The sequence below is a fragment of the Wasmannia auropunctata genome, unplaced genomic scaffold (genome assembly GCF_000956235.1).
Source record: "Wasmannia auropunctata unplaced genomic scaffold, wasmannia.A_1.0 LD335787.1, whole genome shotgun sequence".
Taxonomy (NCBI): domain Eukaryota; kingdom Metazoa; phylum Arthropoda; class Insecta; order Hymenoptera; family Formicidae; genus Wasmannia; species Wasmannia auropunctata.
In genome coordinates, this window is record NW_012027103.1 from 139,505 (window position 1) to 164,028 (window position 24,524).

General features: G+C 46.6%; 1 protein-coding gene across 1 annotated transcript in view; it reads right to left on the reverse strand.

Moving 5' to 3' along the window:
• Positions 1–24,524, reverse strand: part of LOC105456062 (histone acetyltransferase KAT7) — a 39,505-nt gene that overhangs the window by 13,373 nt on the left and 1,608 nt on the right. Inside the window, 7 exon segments of the mRNA XM_011699836.1 lie at positions 21,145–21,331; positions 21,611–21,855; positions 22,149–22,440; positions 22,705–22,990; positions 23,524–23,700; positions 23,780–24,040; positions 24,173–24,409. Of these exon segments, the coding sequence (XP_011698138.1) occupies positions 21,145–21,331; positions 21,611–21,855; positions 22,149–22,440; positions 22,705–22,990; positions 23,524–23,700; positions 23,780–24,040; positions 24,173–24,409 (1,685 nt within the window).

Genomic DNA, 24,524 nt, shown 5'->3' on the forward strand with positions numbered 1-24,524 from the left:
GCAGTGGGGCACTTTGTCAGCTCGTTCGAAATCGATCTGGCGATGACAAACGGCGGGATTCGGGATCAACGCCGGGAATTGTGAATTCCCTCGGCTGGTCGCCGAGAGGCGCGAACTACAGCATTCGGATCGTTCCCTGAACTCTACCAATCTGATTTTCATAATTACCTTACGCTTTATTCCCTATACATATCCGAACCGATACATCAAACTCGAGGCAAAATTAATATAAAAATTCTTTGTCGCAACTGCACGAAAAATTTTTCCGCCAAATTTCAAACGTATACATATCTATTTTATTTTAAGAAGAAAGTTAAAAAGAAAGTGATCTATAACAGGGACCGCCCATTTCGTTTCGAGTACACTAGTCCAGCTACATAGAACAGATCTCTGGTTTATTGAGATCGATCGGCTCTCTCGCGCAAGATGTTAATTGCGGCAGGATTTATGGCCACGGCAGTTCGCCGCGCTTATACGGTACACCGGACGCTCGTTCCATTTCGTTCGCGATATGCACGGCGGCGCGTCAAGGACTACCCGCACGGAATCCCGGACTCGTGGCGTCAATAATCACGGCACGGTCCTCGTGGGCTGTCCTGGCGTAGGAGGAAAGTGCAGTTTCTCTCGGCCGAGGAGGCGAGGTACAGCTTCTTTTGCGGATATATAGTTCGCCGGAATCGATACTGGCACTTCTCTCTCTCTCTCTCTCTCTCTCTCTCTCTCTCTCTCTCTCTCTCTTCCCCCCTTTCTTCCTCCCTTCATCTCCGGAACACGGCAAGGTGGCGCATAGAGTAACGATCGCGGGCCGCAGCCACGGCCCGTCGCGCTCTACGTGCGAGAGAGGAATAAAACAGATCAATGATCGTAACGATATATACGTACGTCTCTCGGTCGACCGACCGCACCATCTGCGCCGTGGAAACGATACACCATATACATATACGCGCGCACCTATACATCTGCACCCACAAATGCGCAAGCACACACACACACACACACACACACACACACACACACCGAGCGCGCGCGCGCTCCTCTTTCTGTGTCTCTCGATTAGCTTAGCCGACCTAACGAGAGGTCCAAATAGTTTCATCAAAGATCCACGGCGCGCGGACTCGCGCTACGTGATCGAACCGCACAAACCGTGTACGCGTGACGATTCAATTTCACGAGACGGAGAAGAGAATGAGGCATACACAGCGCGAAGATCCGGGACAAAGAAAGCCGGGAGCTCGTACAGGGCGAGACGATTAAATTCGCACGAGAACATAGCCAAAAAAATGTGTGAGAACAATGGCACGAAATAGAAATAAGAACGAACTCGAGTCAGGCGTAATGAAAAAATGCGGTATAATGGAAAACAAAAAATTAATTCTAAATAATACACGCGAGTACGCAAATAATATAATAATAATACAAGCGATGCAAGCAAAATTATTACAGGATCTTGGAAGTTTCAATTATTAAAAAGAAAAAAGTGTAGAAGTTATTAGGAAACAACGAAATCAAGTCGAGATATATCGTGAGACAAGTTTATTGTAATTGCTGCCGATTCGCAGCGCGGCTATAAGGGAACGACGGCTCACAGATTTCCAACGACCGTGTCGTTCGAATCGTTAGGACAACGAGAAGACAAAAAAAGAATTACTCATCTCGAAAACAAGGGAATACAAACAAGGTCAAAGTATTGCCAAGCACGAATGTCGATCGTACATATTTTCCTACAAAAGGCAAATTATCAATTTCAACAGAGAAGGCTAAATATGAACGATCTATGATTTGCGAGTCTCATTTATACATGTATTATTGCGCCTGCGTTGAGCCAATCCTGAGCATCGTGCATCCAGATGTCGGGAAAAGGAGAATCGTGTTTCTCGGACAATGGGTCTTATGTTGTCAAACGGTCTCCATTAGATTTCGAGACGAGCCGTCGAACCGTTCAGACCTGTTCCGTCCCGCTCTGTAAAAACGTTTTGCGTCGCGTGTCCTAATAAAGAGTTTCCTCAAAAGTTGGTGACTTCTTTACTTCCCCGTGGAGAGCGTGCACAGACGCGAGTGCGAGTTACGCGAGAACGAACGTTACCCCGGGCGTAACATTTTGGGGGCTCGTCCGGAATCGGACAAGCGAATCATTCTCTGGGATTGCGAGCGTTACACAACATTGTGTGATAATGGTAATTGTGGCAGACTTGTTGACGGACGAGGAACTCGACGCTATGGTGAAGGAGCTACAAGAAATAAAAGAGGAGATAAGAGAGCTAAGAGAGCGCATGCAGCAGCAGCAGCAGCGACAGACGGACCTCGAAGCGACCCTGGAGGAGCAACAGCAGCGACAGGCCGCGATGCTCCAACAGCACCATAAGGAGTAGCTACGGCTACTCCAAGAAAGCCTACGAGAGATAACACACAGTCAGATAAGTCCTTCCGTCAACAGAGAAATTGCCGCGAGTACGGCCGACCGAATTGATACACATAATTCTCTTCGTGAAGAAACAGGTGTCATATTAAAGCTGGACACGTTTGACGGGCAAGAATTTGACCATTTTCTTCTGCAATTCAATTTCATTGCCGAAGCAAATCGTTGGACCGAGAAAACGAAGACCGCAGCTTTGGTCTCGTGTTTGAGGGGAGAAGCGCGCAGGATATTAGAACATATACCAGATTTAGAAAATCTGAAATTCGAGGAATTAAAATCGAAAATACAGTTGAATTTTTGGTAGAGGTGCTTGGTCTCAGAGAGGCCCAGCCGTTACAAAATTATTATACTCAAATCATTAATAGAAGATAAAAGTTTAGGGAAAATCTAGCTTCTTTTGGTCCAGAAATCAAAATGTTATCACAATTAGCATATCCTGAGTGCTTTTATTCGGTACGCAATAAAATTGCATGTGCGCAGTTTCTTTGTGCTTTATCTGACGGATGTGAAGACAACTCTCCAATTAGAAGAAGTAATAACATCCTTGAAGTAGCAATAGAGAGAGAGAGAGAGAGAGAGAGAGAGAAAGAGAGAGAGAGAGAGAGAGAGCACAAAAGCAATTAAATTACAAGAAAATAGCTTTGAGAGAAAAAGAGAATAACGAGCTTTTTTGTGTTTAATTTTATGGTGTATGCTACACGTAGTTCGGTTTTCTTTTAATTGCAGAGCTTGACGGAGAAACGGCTCTTGGCGATGGATCATAAAATGCTGCTGGGAAGAGGAAAAGCTCGAGGAAGAATTCGAACTCCAAGCAAGCTTTTTTTTATAAAAGTCTGCCTCGCCTACGGTTTTTTATGTGGTTTTTTCCGTGGGACTTAGGGCGAATGCCGAGGCAGAGACTTGGGGTCTTTATTAAGACGATGGGTCCACGAAGATATCGCCCCCCTCCCTTGTCCGAAGGAGAAGAAACAAGTGTTCAACCGAAGGTATAAGAGGGCAAAGAAGTACACTGATTTCTTGAAGAAAGAAGGGATGTTTGATGCTCGTCACCGGGAAGACTGGCCATCCTTCCGAAAGTGTCGAGAGAGATCCTGCTTGGAAACCTAGTTCAGGAGGGAAGATTCTATAATTCCCAAGAAAGCGGATTGGGTCCCAAAAAGGATCGGGTTTGGTAACCTGCTGCAGCAGCAGAGGGTAGAAGGTAGAACAGGAAATCGTCCGGGAGCCCTGGAGTTCGCCAAGAAGAATGCGGAATATAATTTACAGTGACCCTGATTGCCGGGGCGACAATCTTTGAGAATGGTGTTACGTCTGCATTAAGCCGATCCTGAACGTCGTGCATCGAGATGCCGACGAAAGGAAAAAGAGAAGCGTGTTTCCTGGACAACGGGTCTTTCGTTGTCAAACGGTCTCAATTAGATTTCGAGGCGAGCCATTCGGATGTACTCCGTCCTGTTCTGTAAAAGCGTTTTGTTGTATCGCGTGCCCTAATAAAGAAAGAGTTTCCTCAAAAGTTGATGTGACTTCATTATTTCCCCGCGGAGACTTGTACGCGTGCGCGAACGTGAGTACGGGTTTCGCGATTATTAAAGTCTGTATATACCTATATATATATAATAAATTTTGTTTTTACAATTTTTTTGTAATCATTATTTGCAATAAATATCAATAATGCTTTACAAGTATTTTTTAAATAAGTAATTTACAGATAATTAAATATTTATTAAATATAACATTTAATTATATCTCTTCTTCAAAAATTGCTGGGAAAAACTGATCAATAATTGTCAGATGGCCGAAAACCTGATCAGATTTATTGTTTATTTCACGAAACTGTTCATTTTCCGAAAGCGTTATAGACAAAACTAACTTAAGATCTAGGCAGTAATACTGGCTGGCAGCTGGAATTCCTGACCAGTTACCGGCTATACCCTCTATGGTTTATTTTCCATTCGGGGTTTCCAGCGCGTTGCGCTCTCACACGCGGTCGGTACATACTTTCGCATCGATCGGCGGTTGATTTTTAAATCGCGAGGCGGTGCGGAAATGATCGCGCGCGCGAGAACGACGAGTACTAGCGTCGCGACGCGTGTCGACGACATTTCAACTCCGGTTATGTGCATCCCGCGCACACAATTCACAGTTTTCGCGCGAAGCGAGATAGCGCGTTTAAATTAATGGCGAGCGTTCTTTTTCGATCAATGAAGCACGGCGCGCAGACGGACGGCTTCGTTATCGTCATTGAAGATCCCCCGGTGTCCTCGATTGATTTCCACGAACTCTCCGCGAGCGGTTCTCTCGGAAACGGACGCGAGACTCGAATTTAATTTGTCCCTGATGAAATTCTGTTGTCCTCGTTTTTATTTTTTTCACGGTCCGTTTCATGTCGCTTTCAGCACGCATCATAAGTTCGCTGGAAAGAAGAAAAGGTATTCGCGTAAAACCGCGCCCGTGCGCCGAGAGGCTAGTTGCGGCCGACACGTTGCGGCTCGGAGAGCCGCAATAAATCTGAACGAGTCATTTCCCCTTTCCGTCTATATCGTATCACGTACGACTGCACACGTGATTCGCACGCGCGCGAGGAGGATCGTACATGCCGGATCGGCCTCCGCAGCGATCGTTGCAAAATGCTTCGCGAATGGATCCTCGCGGGCCGACGTGACCCGCGGTACCTCCGGTGAATTCACCATCCGAATGCCCGCGGAATGCAGAAAGAAGAGACGTTCGATGACTATGTCGGCGCGTAGAGCGTGGCGCCGTCGGTCGTAAAAGGCTTCCACACGCAATCGGTCAGTATCCTTTCCCGCGTATATCGCGCCGTGCCGTAAAAACGTGCGCGGGTGTAACGGCGATGCACGTGCGACGGAGGCAAGGAGAAAAAAAACGGAAAGACTGAAGAAAAGAGATAGATAGATAGAATTAGATAGATAGATAGAGAGAAAGAAGGAAGTGGAAAACTATTGGAACGCGAATCAGCGGCGAGCGAGGCGCATTCGTCGCGTACATACGCCTATCTCCTTTGTCTTTCTCTCTCCTCTCTCTCTCTTTCTCTCTCGCGTTGTCGCTCATAAAGACATCGACGACAGCGACGGCGACGGCAACGGCGACGACGTTGGTGTGCCGTTCGACGCGTAGGTGAACGAACGTCTGCGAGAGAAGGAGAAGGAGAGAGAGAGAGAAAGAGAGAGAGAGAGAGGAGAGGGAGAGACCACAAGAGAGCGCACGCTCGCGCGGATAAGGCGAATCAAATAATTGTGTCCAACCGCGGGCGAAGTTCGCGTCTCGCTGTAACTGGACCGTCTCTTGACATCTCTCCCTTTCTCTCTGTCTCTTTCTCTCTCTCTCTCGCTGCAACAATCAGTTTACAAGCCCCTCTTTGAGAGACCCTCCGGTGTCCCTCGACAAGAAGCAATTAATCAGAATTCTAACCCTGTGCATCTGATTGTGAACGGAGAAGCAGTGCGAGTATACCATACAGCCTAGATCACATCTTACAATTAGAAGTTCGTAATCTTCGTGTGTGTGTGTATGTATATATATATATATACCTATATATATATATATGTTTTTTAATTACATATACGTTGAGTACGCTATATAAAGGACTCCCTAGAAAAATGTTGCGATCACTTTTATGAAAAGTATTTTAATAGACATTTTAATGGAAAAACGTTGCTTGTGTATTGGCTAGTATGTTTTCTTTATTTCCTGTAAAATTAAAAAAATATTGATTGCAATTCGTTCTGTTCTAGGAAGTCCTTCGTCATATGAGCTTCTCAGAAGCCAATCCATAAAAATAAGAGAAATAAGAGAAAATTAATGAACTCGTGCTCTGCTGTTAAAATTAAAAAATTAACAGAAAGCGAAATCGATCAATTAATTTAACTCCGTACATCATCAAACAGTGCAATATCAATGAAATATCGATCGATAAAAATCATCGCTGCACAATGGAGAAAAAAAAACATTGCTAAACGATCTCGATGGGCGCGTAGAGTTTAAAGGACAATCGCGTCGCACGACGAAGTTTTTCCGCGACGCTCGTTTTCTTTCTCCATTTTTGATCCGCAAAACTTTCCTCCGAGGTGCTCATCCGCCCTCCTCTTCCAAGGGCATAATAAATAACGCGTTTCCTACATCCTACTCCCTCTCTCACCTCATATCTCACGCACAATGGGCGCTCTATCGTATTGTTGCGAGTTGTGTTTATGGAGCGTGTAAGGCGGTCGTGTGACGCGACGCGACGCGACGCAACTCGCGACGATTGGAATTTTTGCGGCCGCTTATTTATGGTGCCGGTGATGGTGATGTCGCTCGTTCTGTCATCGGGGAGGCTCGGGAGAGCCGGTCGCGGGATCAGCTTAACGGAGACACAGACGGCATAAATTTCCACTTCGATGGACGGATATTTACGAGGTGGATTCGCGCATAAATGGAAATTAACCCTGGAGCATCGCTTTGAATTTTTTTTCTCTTTCGATTACGGCATCAGACAGCTTCGACGGGAAGCCCTAATCTCTAATATTCGTTTCTATTATCTATAATCTCCTAACAAGCGCGCCACTTTTCAATTGGCGCGGGGTGTCTTCGCATTTTTTTATTTTATTTTTGCTCCTGTTCCGCGACGGAAGTTCGATACGCATGGCCAAACGAGAGAACTCTTTCGCGGCAGCCGATTGCCAATGAAATTAAACGTACTCGACCGAGCGGAACGGCAGATAAAAAATTCATCGAATACTCTCTCCTGAGGGGATCGTAGCCTGTCGTCGACACGGTAGAATTTTTGCCGCTGCAATTGCGACCGTATTGGATTAATAAAACCTTTTTATAACGTTATAGCGACTATGTGCGTACAGCTAAACACTTTGTATTTAACTTATCTACGAATTTAATAAGTGAGAATTTACTTTAAAACGATAAGTCTGATTAAAAAAAATCTCTTCTTTTCTGTTCCTTCCCTTTCCTCTAATTTCTTCTATAATTTTACTGATATTAGTGAAAAATTGATAACAATTCTAGCTGATTTTGATTATTATTAGTAGATATTCCTGCAATTATCCAGATATATGTAATTATTAGTATTTTCTCGAGAATTATAGAATGTGGTTAGCCTGTTTTACATTCCCAATCCCCTTCTCATTATTTTTCGTACATTGTCAAGAGTTGTTTTTTTTTTGTACGTCAGGAAATGCTTACTCAGAGATGACGGAATGTTTAAGAATTAGCATCAGTCGTGGTTGACGATGTAAAGACTGGAATACCATCTTTCCACGGAAAATCAGTTGAAGTATCAGTTGCGGGAAACGTGAGTCCGGGAATTAAAAGTGAGATATGCGAGAATTAGGTGGCATACGTATGAATTATCACGAATCGCTCGGTCATGCGCGAAAGGAGCGCGGCGTGATCGTGGCTTAACGGCCGCGCAACTCTCCTCAGCGACAGTCACTTCTATATTTAGATGCACCGGAGTTTCCTCCTCCACTTTCTTTATGCCGAACAAAGCGTTCCTGTTAACACACGGGGTGTACGCGAAGTCTTATCGCGCGCGGGCGTTTCCCGCACCCGTTTAGGCGCCGCGACGAGTTATCATCGCGCCGCGGCGTGGCCGCGGCATGGTCGTCGAGAGGCGATTCGACAGCTCCTCTCTTTCTACGAATCGTGACGCGAAACTCTCTTCCGCCTGCCAGACTAGATCGGCCGCTTAACGTCACGTTCCGGCATTAGCATGTCGCGGCCCGCTTATGTATACGCCCGCGTCGACGTCGTCGCGTCGGCGACCGCGGTCGAACGGGGACACCGTGTAGAGACGCAACTACCCGACACGTGGCCTCTCGCGAGTTCATTAAAGCCCGATTAATTTTACAATGTATGTGATATACCGTTTGCGGGACGGGAAGGTGAATGAATTGTATTATAAGTGGCGCTTCAATGCCTCCAACGCTCTCTCTCGTCACTGCGGAGAAATTGTTCGGCGAATTTGCGGGCTTGCGGCGCGGCGGCGAGGCCGGGAAATTATCACGGGGCTTGCCGAGGGATTACAATATATATATATGGTACATATGGTCCGGCACGTCAAGAGAAAAATTCTTGCGCAGACAATGGGCGGCGCCGTCTCACAGACGGTTAGGCCACTGGATTTCGAAAAAAAAACGGACGGTCGAACTATGGCTTCGGCTTATGTTCGTTGCGCACTCCCGGTCCTTCCCAAATCCTGTGCCCGGAACCATTATTACCTGACCGTACTCTTTTGTCGGATCCGCGGAAACAGAAGAGATCTATCAATTACTGCCGTTTCTCGTTTTCCCTTTTTTTTCTCCCGCTGTTACAACTGACCGTGCCGATTCCTTCGTCGCACGTTGCGAAAGGTACACAAATGGAAAAAAGGAACGCAAAAATAAAAACGTGACCGACACGACTCAGCAGATACAAGAACTCGTACGCCTTACGATTTTCTCTTCTTCTTTCGAGACACCTTGTATAGACGGCGGCCATCGATCCGGTGGTCCATTCGGAAAAAAGAACGGAAAAAACCGTCCAAGTTCGCTCGATCCGAGCCGCCGCGAGATGATGCTCTTAGCCGCCTCTCTCCCCCTCGAGACTTTCGCAAGTTTCAATAATGTGCGCGCTCGACGACATCCAGTAAAATGGTAAAAGACAGATTCTGAATAATTGCCTACTCGATCGTATCAATCACTGTACGAAAGAAATAATGAGACTAACAAATGTGTATGGCGATGTAAGGTAAACGTATCAGTGGCTGAACGTGTATCTATAGCTGAACAAGTACATAAAAATTTATTTTTAAGTGATTTTTTTCATAATATTATAATTTAATTGTAATCTTTAAATATTTTTACAATTAAATTTTGATATTATAATAAAAAAAGTATTTGAGGTTAATAAATTTTGTGTACGTGTTCAGATATATAGATACATGTTCAGCCATTGATACGTTTACCTTATATATAGGAGTATTTTTAGGAAGTTGCGACAAAACTTAAAGAGGCGCTAAATCTCGATAACTTGTACAATTTTTATTAAGTAACCTATGTTTGGCGACGCCTCTTTAAGACGCTAAGGCATCAGTTGTAATTTTTAACTAATTATTGAACGCTGTTTGATTTCTATAGGATTTAGAATGAATTAAAAAAAAAGATACATTACAATATAAAAATATTTTTAAAATTTTATTTTGTTTACTTTAGTACAACCAATGTTCAAAATGGCGACCTGCAATCTCATTACAAGCATTGCATCTACGATGCATTGACTGACACGCATCCTCTGAAAAATTTTAAAAGTTTTTTTCTGTTAATGAGCTCATTTTGGGTATCGAGTGGGATCGAGTACACTAAACTTTTGACATGCTCTCATGGGAAAAAATCGAGATACAACAATGTTCGACAATGCCTAAGGAGATCTTAAAGAAATTTCACCGGATATGATTACTTCTTAACAAAAATTGTTCGATTTAATGAGATCTATCGTTCCTATAAAAGTTTGTCGCAAACCAACGACAAACGTGTAAGATAATAAAGTTCATATAGGGTGTGTTTTTCCAGAACACACCCTAAACTTTATTATCTTTTACGTTTCTTTGCTGAGATCTCAAATTTCGTTTATTTTATGATACTCGAAGAAAATGTGTTCATGTAACATTTAATATTTAATATCCGCGGGAACCGGCCGGCTCTACAGTTGAGTCGGGAGATGACTCAAGACTGTGAAAATCTGGCGAGCCGATCGATAGCTGATCATTGAGGCAGTCCGGAGTCCATTAATTCTGCAGACGAGCCACTCACCGCCGCCCATGTGTGGGCGCTTTAACTCCATTCACGCACACGATTTACGTACACACGTCACGGGGACGTAACGAGGAACGGGGGAGTGCACGCGGATTTTCCTTCCGTGAGAAAGGAGAATGGGACGACGTCCCCGAAATTTCTCGCGTCGTTATCGTAATCGTTAGCGTAAACGTTCGAATCAGCGACTGTGCACGGGAGAGAGTATATCCAAATCCCAGATTCCTATCGACGGGGGCATTATAATTGCGCCGCCGAGATCCCGATAAGTATGCCAACGTGGACTTCTTTCTCCACGGGGGAGAGGGGAGGGGACGGGGTCAGAACAGAGCTGTCGTCAAAGAACGTCGTCGGGAACGGAGAAAAGGGGGGAGAGATCGCAGGGAACACTCTTGTGGATGTACATTCGGCGGGATTTGGTCGCGCGAACAGCAGTACTGTCTGGCATCGATCGACCCCAGTCGGGGCGAGGTTTTGCCGGTTAAGAGAGACTGAGAGACCGGCAGAGAATGAGCGCGAGAGAGAGAAATTGAGACAGAGAGGAAGAGAGAGAGAGAGAGAGAGAGAGAGAGAGAGTGCGAGAGAGCGCGAGAGGAAGGACGCGGGGGCGGATAAGGGAATAGGGGATGGCTAGAGAGTTGAACGGATGGCGGCGGAGGGCGAGCCTACCCCAACCTCTTCCCAACGAAGCGAGGCGCGTATAGTATCGACGATCTCCTACTACTACTACGCGTACTACTCTCTCTCTGACGGTACTACCCTACGTCATTCCCCTCCTCCCCCCCCCCTCCGTGTTCCCTTATCCCTGCCTGCTTGCCTGCCTGCAATTCCCCAGCAGCCGCCCTTAGCCGTCTCTCCTCGCCCTCTCGCTCTCTCGGGGGGGCCACCGTCTGCGGGATATTTTTAAGGAAAATTGCCCGACCCTCGTGTCCTTCGTCCTTCTCACCCTCGTACCCCGCCCGCCCGTCTGCCCGTCTCGTCTCGTCTACCACCGCCGTCTCTTTCATCCTTTTCGCTTCCTCCCTTTTGCGGTGGTGGTTCCCTGCGCGGCCGACCCTTCTTCCCGCACTCCGATCCTTTTCTTCCGTCCGTCCGGGAGGCTCTCCGTCTGTTCTTCCTTCCTTCGGAGCCTCGGGAGCTCTCGTCGTCTCCTGGAAAATCCTCCTCCTCCTCCCCCTGTCGGCCTCCTCGTCCTTCTTTCCTCCCCCGCGCTGATCGCCGCTCCTTCCGAGTCCCTGAGAGAGAGGACTCGCTCCTGGGGGGAGAGCTTCTCGAAGAATTCCCGACATTCTGCTCCTCCGTGACTCCGTCCGTCGGATTATGAAATTGCGAGAAGGGATACTTCCGATCGCCGCGATCGATCTTCCTGTCAAGGCTGGTGCAATCGTCCGTGCGGAACAAGAGGGAAGCTTTTAACGAATGCGCGAGAAACCCAACCGAGCGACCGCTACATCTGATGCACAATGCGCATTGATCCTAACGTTATCTACTCCAAATTAGAGGCAGAATAACGAAATCATGAAAGCTAATTTTATAGGTATTCCGGTCATCTCGATTGGTATAAATTTTTGCTCCCGACGAATGTTCATCGTGCTCTCGCCAATCGTCTTTCAGCCAACAAGAGGCTCAGACGTGGACCAAGGATTTCGGTCTACCTCGCCTTTTTCCCGCCACTCGCCTCTCCTCTCTCCGGCCCCGGCATAAAGCGCGGGATATAAATGCCCGACTGAGAGGGACCCCCGTCTGTCTATTTATTATATTATATATACGCCGGACGGTTTTCTCTCGTCGGACCCTTCACAGGTCCAAACCGCTCGAGTGAAGGGCGCAGGTACGTCGACCAGATTCTCTCTCTCTCTCTCTCTCTCTCTCTCTCTCTCCTCTCCCTTAATCTTCTTCCCCCGTCTTCTTCGTCGCCCGCTCTTCTCTCTTCCTTTCTCGTCCTTCCGCGCCCTCCTTCTCGCTCCACCGCTTTCCTATGCATTATTCAGGATATATAACGCGCGGAGCCGTCCGTGACGGGCTAACTGGCGCACCGCCGGAAGTTAGGCAAATGAGCCCTGAGCGACCGTGGATCGTCGCGTTTCCACGGAAACCGCGTCCGCCGATTTTTCACGCCCTTTCCCGCCCAAAGTGGAAACATCCTGTCGGTGTTTTATCTCGCGACTTTCACGTTCTGCGACCACCGGGATCCCCGATTGGCTGGCAGGCGCAATGGATCTGATACTTTCGCGAAAATTTAGATTTACATTCATTTCCGTATCGCGATGGCGATTTGATTGTCGCACGGTAATTATTATTTATATATTTTATATATTTTTATGTTAAAAACTTCGTTAACAATGTTTAACATTTTAGGTCCGGTTTCACAATTCACGGTTAACTCAATTTAAATCTCGAAATTCAACTCGCTTTATCTTTCTCTAATCTATTAATTAAAAAGTGATAAACACACGTGGAGAGAATTTCCTTTTAAAATTTACCCTCAAAATTATGTTAATCGTGGGACAACATATATTTCGATAATTTTATGTGATTTTCTCTGTTTTTTTACTGTGCACTACAATAAATTTGTTGTAGTGCATATTAAAGAAAATTATAGTGCAAAAATCACATAAAATTCGTCGAAATACTATGTTGTCCCACGATTAACATGATTTTCAGGGTAAACTTTAAAATAAAATTCTCTCCGTGTGCAGTAAGTTAAACTGAGATTAAAGTTGATTTTACATTTGTAAAATTAACCGGGCCTTAAATTTCAAGTATATGAGTCTGCGACGAAAATTTTGCAAAGACTAAAATTTCAAGTGGACGATCGATCGGAAGTTCTCGTTGCTGCGTGCGCTTTCATTAATTATTATGATTTATGATTACTTTGGAATTATTATATATTACTGCGTGAATTACGTCGCTCGGAATAAATTAGCGATGAAGGTGCAATTAATTTATAGCTCTAATCTGCGATCGAGTAGTTTCGGCTATACAGTTCGCGATGTATCGACAACGCTTTTATTCGACGCTTATTTTCTTTCGTTATCGCCGTCCCTATCTGGACGAGGATTGAATTTCACCGAACTCCCACGTCGAGAAGAATATCCATCTTTCTCTCCCCCCCCCCTCTCTCTCTCACCCTCTCCGTCGGGAACAGGTATCTCGTTGATGCAGGAAAAATAATACCGCGCCGTGCTTGCGTTTCGAATGCGAGTACACATAGACGCACAAATATTGCTCCGGCTCGAATTTACTCAGATAGCACGCAAGTAGTATCGCAGCTGCGAATGAGCAGACCCCCGGGTTTTATCGGGCGAATGAAAATTCGCGCGCGCGAGGAACGGGAGGATTCTTCCTTTACCCTCTCTCTCTCTTTCTCGCGCGCGCGCGCGCGCTCGCGAAGCCTCTATACGTTTTTTTAACGAGAGAGGCGATCGATAGTCTCGGAAAATCGCGTGGGATCTCCGTTTCTGCGTCGTCGACTCTCTTTTTTCGCGTTCAGGCGTTACACGGATACTCCGTGCTCCTTCTTCGACTTGGACGATGGTCTTCCCAATTTTTCCTAAGTCCCGTCCGTGACGGGATTCTCTCTTCGAGAACTTTGTCAGGACCTACCCGATCTCTCCTCGTTCTTACGATCGTTAACTTAAAGATCGTACGTAGGCAACAGCGTGCGCGGCTACCGGTATTCGACACATGCACGTCTCGCCGAGACAGTCGTCGTCCTCCTATTTTTTTTTCTCTATCCCCTTCGCACTGGTTACACCGTCTAGAATACCTGCGTAAGAGGATACGCCGTCGTCTCGTTTACTCGTGTGCTTCCCGCACACTCCTGCCGCTCTCTTCCTGAGAGTCGAATGCCCGGGACCGTCTGGCCGAGCAGTCGCTGGAACCCGAGTTGCGACTCGATTCACTCGTTCGTCCCTTCGTGACGTTTGTTACGTCGCGAAATTTCTTATGTATCGATGTTGTCGTATTTCGAAAGTAAATTACAGATATAAGTTTGTGAATAAAATTAAGAAATTGATGTTGGAACACATAAAAATATACGCGCGTTACTCATGCATCATTCATTTCTGGCTCATCATAGATTTTGTTAATATTTAAAAATATATTTTTTATTGTATACAAAAATACACACAAAATTTTATATATTTTTTAAATATATATATATTATATATATTTTATAGTATATATATTTTTAATAGTATAGTGGGTTAAAATTTTAAGGATAGAGTAATGGGAAAAGAATTGGAAAAATAAAAATAGAAAAGATAGAAAATGTGCTGACAATGTAAAAAACGAACCAGTTATTTATGTAGCACAGAATATTTCAGCTGTATTTAGATTACATTATTAAATTGTACTAAATACTTAACGATTTGTAGGTCACACGACGATCGAGAGCTATCTTCGTACAATAAAAGAAATTAGAAAAGGAAAGATAAACACGGTTCGACCGAAAATGAATGTTGCAGCACGAATACTGGACTTAATATAGGTGTGCCCGATATGTCTTCCCGGTTATTATAAGCCCGGCAATATTAAAAGCATAGAGACGCAGTAAGAACTATGATTAGATATCTATGATTAAAAGATAAACGAGAACCTCTCTCTCGATTACAACGGCGATTATTCGATACTCGTCAACGAATCCGGGGATTAGGGGAGTGAACTATCAAAATTTTTCTTCTACTCGCAAGAAGCGTCGCGCATGCTGCGCGCGTCCTCGGTCAACGCGGGACGATGCAAGGATTTCAGGATCGGAAAACGGGCACCTTCGCACCTGGGGGGAGTGGGGGGGGGGGGACTTGTCGGCCCCCAGAACCGGTTTCCGCCTGGATCTCGTGTGACACGCGTTTCGCCTTTTCGGGATATCCAATCGAGCACGATTTTTAATTATACAGCCCGATTAAAAACCGCACAGTCGCGCGCGCTGCAGCCGCGGCGCGGCTGATATTTCGGGCAAAGGCGCAATCGCAAATACAGTGGTCTCGCGATGGGGGTATGTTTAGACTCATTTTAAGACTCGAATTCGATTGGAAATCCGGACGTGAATTTATTATGATTGAAACGCGTAATTATATTTTTACAGCAAACGCGCCGTATATATACCTCCGCCCCGTCGCGAGCCGAGACATTTACAGAAGAAACATATAAAGTTTTAAATAAATAATCGAGTCTCTGCCATTAATATTTGATCTCGTTTCTCCACATATAGATACATGTAGATTAATACGGAGATAGTAAATCGGATAGATATATCGTAATTGCATTGCAGTGCATTTCCGTCTTACTTATCGGCAAGCCCCTTGCATGCCACAGCTAAGGGATTAAATTATTTGGATTCTTTATCAAGAATTGTATCTTAATAATCTTTCTCTTATCGATTCCCTGGCGAGTCTCAATATATCTGACATTATATCTTCTAAAAATTCGTTCGTCCGTTCAGTTTATTAACGTCAAAATTCCGTTCCAAGATACTTGACGCTCATCGGCAACGGCCTTCGGCCCAATTATCCCTACTCGCGGCAGCCGCGTAAGAAGCGCATTATCTCGTGCTGCGAACAAATAGACGCTGGCGCGCGGGGGAGACGCCGGGAAGAGGCCTCGAGAATGGCGGAAGAACAAGCTCTCGTCTTCATGTCTCAGTAAACACGGCGGAAGCTGTAAACGTTCACGCCGCGATCCGACCCTCTTAATTTCTGCTCGGCTGCCTTGGGCTCGATCAGGAATTCCTGCACCTTCGCGGAGCGAGGAGTGCGAGATGCGCGGTTAACGCGCGCGGCGAGGGAGCGCCGCGTATACTGCACGACACACGGCGGCGACGGAAATCGACGACGGACGGAATAAATCCTTGATAAATCCGCAGAACGGCCGATTTCGCACCGTTCAAGGTGAAGAGCGCGATTACCCAAGTTCAACGTCGGCACCCCGGCCGAAGGTCGACGGCCGCGACGCACCCGCGAGGTCAACGGCCAGAGATGGCTCAAGGTCAACGACCGAGTTATCCGGGGAGGTCAACGACCGCGTCGCGTTTAAAATGTCGAAATGGTTCGAATAGTCACAAGGTCAAGTTACGACGAGGAGGAGGAGGAAGAGGGGGGGAGGGCGGGCGGAGAATCGGACAACTTTTACGACAGAGATGATGCGGGACTTGTGACGAACGATGATTCTGAACTATGTTGGGGGATTTAAATTGCGTCGTTTCTATGTATCTTTATATAAGAAAGACTCCCGAGAGTGTAAAATCGAGAACAGAAGCTTGAATCCGGAGGTACGTACCTACATACCTTCGAGTCGCTGGACTGAACGACGTTGTCATTAGTATATAACTATATATATCCTGCGCGAGTAGATTGTGATTGCAGCCTGTGCGTTTGATTCCTGCAGGCACTCTTATTAGTCGCCCGGAAGAGACTCCGATCTCGAGGCGCGTAATAAAATATCGTCGTTCTTTCGTTATACTTATATATAAATTGAAAATAATTGCGTGATTTTCCAGTCGTGCAAGAAAAGAAAAGATGCTATAGAGCAAGACTGTTGAGACTGAATTCATCCTCGAGAAACGGCCGTCTTTCCCCGCCGGCCAGCTGTGTAAACTCCGTCATTCTCCTTGCGTCCGCAGGGATCGGGAGGAAGACGAACAGCTCGTAATCCGGAGACCGGCGGGGATGACGGCGGAATGATACCATCCCCCGGCTAATCCACACCCACGCCGGTTATGGTCAATGAAATCCAGGGTCCGGATGTCGCGAAGCGTGGTCCGCTCGCGATTCCCCGGCGATTTCTACCACTCAAAGAGAGAGACTATTCGACGGAAAGGAGCGGGAGAGGGAAGTTGAGCAATATATATTCCTACTGTTTCGGCCACTCTGAGAAATCTCGGGTGATCTCGCCACTCGAGATGATGGTATAGCTGTTCCGCAACGGTTCAAGGTGAGACGGCGACATTGCAGTTTATCGCGACGGCGGCGGCAGCGACGGCGGCGAGAATGATGGAAAAGCGAGTGCGCGGAGTGAGAGGGATGAAATTCGACGCGAGGAAACGCGAGCACACGCGGGGAACGGAGGGGTTGAAGCCGAGCGAGCGAAACCGGTCGGTGGAACGTTGCGGGCGCTCAAAGACAGGCGGACGCGCTTGGAAATTCAATATCGACTCCGATAGTCACCGCGATCGAGCGGCGGTGTCGTATTAGAAAGATCGGTGAAGGAGGAGAACGGGACGACCGACGGAGGACGGTGTAATCGTGGATGTAAAGAGGCTCAGATATCCGCCTCGAGTTTAGCGGTAAGCGTCCGAGTCTCACGTCGGTCGGGTCGGCGTTGACAACAAATTCCTCGTTAGCCGAATGGCGTTCGAAACGGTCAATATATTTACGTTATACTTTAAACTCATTAATATTATCATAACGTTAATATTTTGAACACGCTAAGGCGATATGAAGAATATGAAGAGTAATCGGGCAAGCTCTCGCGTGAATGATTATTGCGAGAGTTACGCGCGTGCGACAAGAGGAGATGGATCGAGAAAGGAGGAGACAAGAAGCTTGTGTAAGAAGACAAGTAGAATGTGAAGATAAAAGACGCTGCACCGCCGCGCGCGCGAACTGCTTACCTTATATCCGAGGTGGAGAAAAGCGGGAGAGAAAGAGGGAAAACGAGTGTACACGCATGAGCGATCGTTGAAGGCGAGAGATCTTCGCGCGACCTCGGAAGCCCGTGCGAGCGAGCGAACGAGCGAACGAACGAACGAACGAGGAAAGGATACGAAGATGGATCGAAAGCACCGGAGGGTAGCGCCGAAGGAGCGTGTTAAGACGAGCCGAACGGAAAGGACGGAACACACACACACACACACAGGGGGGGAGAAGACGCGGGAGGAGGAGAACAACACGCGCCACCTCGAAGAAGGTGGTACCGGAAGGACGGGGGAAAGGAGAGCGATGGAGAGACGACGACTAGAGCGTGCAAAGACACGCTGGGACCCATGCAGAAGGAGGATGAGAGAAGGAGAGCGGGGAAGAGGAGCGGGAGGGGGGAGGGAGGGAAGAGAGGAGGAAATAATAACGACCCCGACGACGTCGCAGTGCCGCAGAAAGGTTGACGACCCGACGCGGCAGGCGACGCCCTCCTTCCCCTCCTGCGCCGACACCCGCCGCCGCAACCGTCGGCACAACCCCTTCCGCGGCAGCGACTACCACCTCTCCGGGGCCACCCGCCATCGGCCAACCGCCTAAACCACCCAGCCGCCCCGACCACCCTCCTCCCCTGGCCCCATTGCGCCACCACCCTCCTCTCTCCACCTGGTCTACTGAAGCGAGCGTGCATAGCGTACGTACGCCAGCAGCAGGGCCACCCTCATCCCTCTCTCGCACCGCGCTCCTCTCTCTCTCTCTCTCGCTCGCACCCTTCATCCCTCGTGTCCCGGCCGTCGCCACCACCACCACTACTACTACTACCACTACCACCACCGCCGCCGCCACCGCCACCGCCGGCGTTACCCTGCGACCGTCTGGCCAGGGTCGGGGTCATTGAACGTCTATAAAGATTTTGACTTCGCGCCGCCACCGCCGCCGCCGCCGCCACCACCCGCCGCTGCCTGCCACCGCTGCGGATGCAGGAAGCGAGTTACGCCCTTTTATACGGAGTGTAACATAATTTGCCAGTCGGCCGGCAGAGGAGATGCGTCGGGACGCGATCGCCGTCGATATTAATAGATATTAATACCCGTGAAACGGGAACCAATGTCAGTCTATTTTCGCAGGTAAAGGGATCCGTATCCGCGCGCGTGCGCGCGCGCGAGCGCGAGCGTGTAACGTGTGCCCGCAATTACATATATATACCTCTGTCCTGGATCTCGAGGTATAGATACGACAGAGGGCATTGTTCCCGATTTAAGGGGGCATCTTATCCGAAAGTTGATCAAAGAGTGTGACGCACGACGCGATTATTTCGAGATTCGGAACGGTCCCGCTTAAAGGCATCACCAATTATATCCTCGTTGAAACTGACATTTAAAGTTGAAACATAATTTTAGATTGAGGGGTAAGTGGCTCGTATACGAGATTTACAGAAAGAGAGAAAGAGAGAGAGGAGATGCTCACGTATGCCACGATGTAATTCTGAACGAAGGGAATACTTCGGGGACTTAACTGAATATTTCACGGAGGTCGGGACACGCCCTCTTGTACGCGGGACATAACGCGATTCGACACCCTCGGCGGTAACGATAAAAGATTAGATGTTTCATGCAATTTGTGCTGTCAAAGCGTGACGTCTTCGATCGATTGCGCACAAGTCGATTGCATGAATTCGCATCGCAATGCAAAAGTACGTCAATCGAGCCAATTAAGCTCGTATACTTTAGAATTTAGATTACGCACTGAAGATTGAGATTTGCGAATTGAAGATTACAATTTGACCAATCAGATTTCAGTTTTAATCCGTTTTGTATTAATTAGTTGAATTTTTTAATCTGTAATTCGCAATTCTCAATCTCCAATGCGTGGTCTGACACAAGCTTTTTACTGATCGTCTCTGAGATTCTTTTACTTTTTATCAATTAAACGCGCCTCAATAAACGCGACGAATGAAAATTACTGAAATTGAATTTCCGGCTGCGAAAAAGTAAGAAACGAAAAATTTCTAAATTTACTTGCGACACTCCATTCGTTCAGAAGCGATGAGTCAAAGAGAAAAAAAATCGATCAAAAACATTCTATGTCCCACTTTAATCACTTTTCTGACGACGCATTCTTCAGCCGATTTGCGGAATGGCTAATTATCGAACTATAACGACTATAAGCGCGCCTCGAGTCTCTCCCTCTCCGAGGGGACATCGACTCCGAAGTTGGTCAGAGAGTCCGCGGGATAGTACGATGCCCTGTATAATAGAACGAAATGAGACAATCGAGTCGATTGAACGACAAGTGCTGAAGGTCTGACAAAACGGTCCGCTCGTCAAGACGCTGGCGTCAACAATTTGTAGAACGGATAATCCACCCTTTCATCTCGCTCCGCGTTCATCGGACGGGGATTTCTTTCTCTGTAGAACAGAGAGAAAGAAAAAGAGAGAGAGAGAGAAATAGAAGAAAGGAAGTTTCTCGAGACGGAGACGGATCGCCGGTCGCGCGGAGGGATAGACGTCCCCCCCGGGCGAGAGACAAAGGAATTAGGGAGGACGAGGGAAAAGGTCGAGTCCGCGGAGAAAATTTTCGCCACGTCCTCACGGAAGGAAGAGGGAACGGGGAAAGGAGATAGAGAGGAAAGGGGTTGGATAGAGCCGGGGGGGAGCGGAGGCGCGGATTGGCGGCGCGTCTTGCCAGGGTCAGAGGTCGTTGAACGTCGGTAAAGATTTCGAGACTCCCGGCGATGCTGTGTTCCGCGGTAAATAGGCGTGCGTGGTTTCCCACCCACGCTCCGCTCTCCTCGGGGGCAACGTGTGTACGCGTACGCCAGGTCTGGCGGCGGCGGCGACGAGAGGGAGGTGAGAAGAGGAGAGAGGGAAGGGGAGAGGAGGGAGTGAAGAAAGGTCAGAGATACGAGACACCCTCTTCTCTACGAGGCGCACCCTTGTTCGCGTAATCCGTGCACGCTACGTGGATGCCATTACGAGGGGCGACGGGAAGGGGGAGGGGGAGGGTGGCTGGGAGCCGGCTAAGCCGCGGAAAGAAAGTCCCGGGATCGTGTAGACACTGTAGAGCAAACGATGGAGCACGTCGGGGCTCCGTCGTATTTCGGATTGACGGGAGACTTTCGATGCCTTCGGGGGCTTCGCGAGAGCGCGTTCGTTACGGCGCGATGTTCTTATACAGTTAGAATCTCGACATTCGAGAGAGACAACAACGCGGAACAATTTAACGAAATATTTCCACACGAATCGAACACCGAAAATTCGATATGGTGAATTTCATTGGGTAGACATGTACTCACTTTGCTGAAGTAACCGACGGTGTGACAGCCCTCAGAATCGCCGATCGTCATGACGTAGAAAAGAAACGGCTCGACATCGTAGTATAACGTTTTATGATCCAGAAAGAATTTCGCCAGCAGGCAGAGATTCTGACAATACTGCTTATATCGCTTACCGTCCACTTCCCATACGCCTATCTTGTCCTTTCTGTAAAACGACAAATGAGACATGCTGATAACTTGGATCGCACAGATCATCTGTATTATAAACGTTGCATAACTTTAGCCAAAAAATGTATTCCGAAATATTATAAAAAGAAATATTAAAGAGAGAAATTGAATTATTTATTGTTAATATCCTTTAATCTTTATATTCGCTGATATTTCGTAGATATTTATTTAAAAAATTATCTTGTTTTATCTTTAAAAATGTCTTGTGATATAAAACGTGAGTTTATCTATGTATGCTTACGAGGAATATGCTTACCTGTATACTTCGTGTCCTGGTGGATGCCTCCACAAACACTTTTCTCGATGTCTCCTCAAAACTTGACGGCTTTTCGCATACCTCAGGCAATACTCGCAAAGATAAAGCTTCGGGGCACGGCTATATTCCTCGGGATATGGGCTTTGATACCAAACTTCCATTTCCCATTTTCCCATTTCCACGACCCTGGTGCCACCACCGTTTCTACCTTCTCCATCGTAGTCCAATTCTTGCAACTCCTTTTCCTTAAATGTAAAATATGCATTCATGTATAGCAGAAAAGCGCAATATCGCTGCGTTGATAGAAAAATGACAAGTCAAAAATGGGTATTTTTGAGGTAATGAAAGGAAATCAATCCTAAAGACTTTAGTGTTATTTTTCTATCAACGCAGTTGTATACACTTGAAAAAAAACGTTATATCAAAATTAAAATTTATATTTATAATAAATAATAAAAATAACAATTTAAATTCTAATTAGATATCAATTATTTGTGATGTAATATTATATTACTCGCGATATAAATTGAATACTTACGACTTTTTCACTGGCTATCGCCTGGGCTTCCATAAACAGTTTCAAGTCATAATCAGGTGTGAGATTGTTCAGCCGGGGCTGCTTGTCCTTTTCGTTCCCCTGCAATTCACCGCCGCTGTCGCTTTCATTACCGTCGCCGGTGTTACCCTTCCATTTGTTCCTCATCTCTCGCACTTTAAGCTGATAATTGCGTTGCTCGGTAGTTTGATGAACGCCCTTGGGTTTCTTGGCTAGATTCATTATCGCCTTCTTACGTTCGTCCTCCCGTTTCTTTCTCTCTTTATGGAACTCTCTGGAAAAGCCAGTATCATTTTATGTAATTGCCATCAACACATGTGTCTTTCAATTTAATTTAATCTTCAAATAATACAAGAGTGCGAATTCGCACCGCGAAAATTTTTGACATGTTGACATTTTCACAAAGTATCTGTCGCGGCTATTCGCTGGATAATCGCGGCACCAGTGTTCCATTAGTGGACGCTCGAAAGAAGTGTGCCATTTGAAGGTTAACATCACTATCAATCTCAACCACCGGAGAATCCGGAATGCAACTTACACACAAGCCTGGGGCGTGGTATTGTGATACAGCGGGCACGCTTCCAGAGTAAAGTGCGAATCGAGCTTTCCGGAGAGGTGACCCCGCGAATCGCAGGACGCAGCCAGCGGGCACTCACGCTCCTTCGCTGCTCGCGCTCGAGTGTAAGACGCCTGATTTCTGCTACTTGTAGTATTGGAGGCACTACTGTTCTGCGTTGATCTACCGGATCCGGAGGATTGTCTGGCGGCAGCGGACGGCCCGGCGCGTTTGACGGGCGATTTGCTCGCGCTCCTCTTGCTCTCAGCTACTCTCAACGAATCAGAATTAGTGCAATTTACGAGTACACTCGTATGCTATCGTATTTTTACCAGAATATTGTGGTACCATCATGAGCAAAAAAAAAACTCGAATAAAAAATGAGTGTGTAGTAAGATCAGATTTCTATAGAATAGCTAGATCGCTAACGTACTATAGTTTGTCAGTTGAATTGAAGCCGGGACGCCATACTTGTACCCAGTGATCACAAGCAGTACTTCATGAAGTAGCATTACTGTGCATTTAATAATATAGGTTAAACTTTTGACTGACGTTTTGGAATGTAATTCATCACTAAGTAAAGATAGCCACTATCCCCTCTCCTGAGTTACTCGGCTTCGCTTCATTTCTCGGAGCTAGCGATCTAGGGTATTCTATAGAAACCTGTGAATAAGATGTAATTTTTATAGAAAATCATTGCTGAGAGCAAAAGAACTTGAAATTAGGATAAAATCAATTAAAAAAAAAAAAAAATAATAATAATCAAACTAGTATGAAACTTTTATCGAGATACCCCTATACCTGTATCAGACTCGGAATCGCTGTCCGCCTTCGCTTGTAGCTGGAGCAATTTACTTCCTTTGCGCGTTTGCAGCTTCCGCTTGCCTTTCGCCATCGTTTTCGAAGACGACGCTTCGCGGTCGTCCATGTCCTTCTCACTCGCGGATGCATCTCCATCGTTGTCGCTCTTTAAAGCACCTGTTTAACGAAATGATTAAGAAAAATCATACCTTTCTTCTTCTTTAATCAACGCATCTGGCAAAGGAATTTAACAAACCTTGCCGTCTCGTAACTGCTTTCTGCGGTTTTACCGGGGCGACTGTCGCCGAGGGCCTCTTAGGCGGCACACTCGTTACAGCACTACTCGTCAGTGCACTAGATTGCGTCTCCTTCTTTTTCGGTTGAAGCTGAGAGCTGGTGACGCTTTCGGACGACTCCGAGTCGGAACTGCTGTCCGAGCTGCCCGAAGACGCCGAGCCGCCGGAGCTCTTTGAACTCGCCGAACTGTCCGACTTCTGTGGTTGCACAGGCTTCGCGACTACAGAAAATGATAAACGTAAGAAAATAGCGTGTCGAAGTTATATTTAACAATTTAAAAGTTACATTATATTTAATTTAAGTCAAAATATTTGTGTTTCTTAATATGTATAAGTGAGGCAGAATTATTTACCGGGTCTACTTGCTGCTGCGGGTTTTTGCTTGGTGTCGCTCAATTTCGCTTTGGCCGGTGGATTTTTGGAACATTTTGCAGAGCTTGTTGCCTTTATTGCACTAATTTTCGCCGAAACGCCGCTGTCACTTTCGCTGCTATTTTCCGGGCTGAATATACTTTTCTTCAATTTCTTCTGAACCGGTTCCATCGTTTTCCCGGATTTCTCGGGAGGTTTACCGTTGGCGCTCGTGGAACCTGAAAATATCGATAGTCAAATATCTATTGTTTTCGAAACATATGTGTAGTAACAAGGGAAATTGAATATGTAAATACACGGCTAACAATAGAGTAAATCTATGCGTTCCACTTG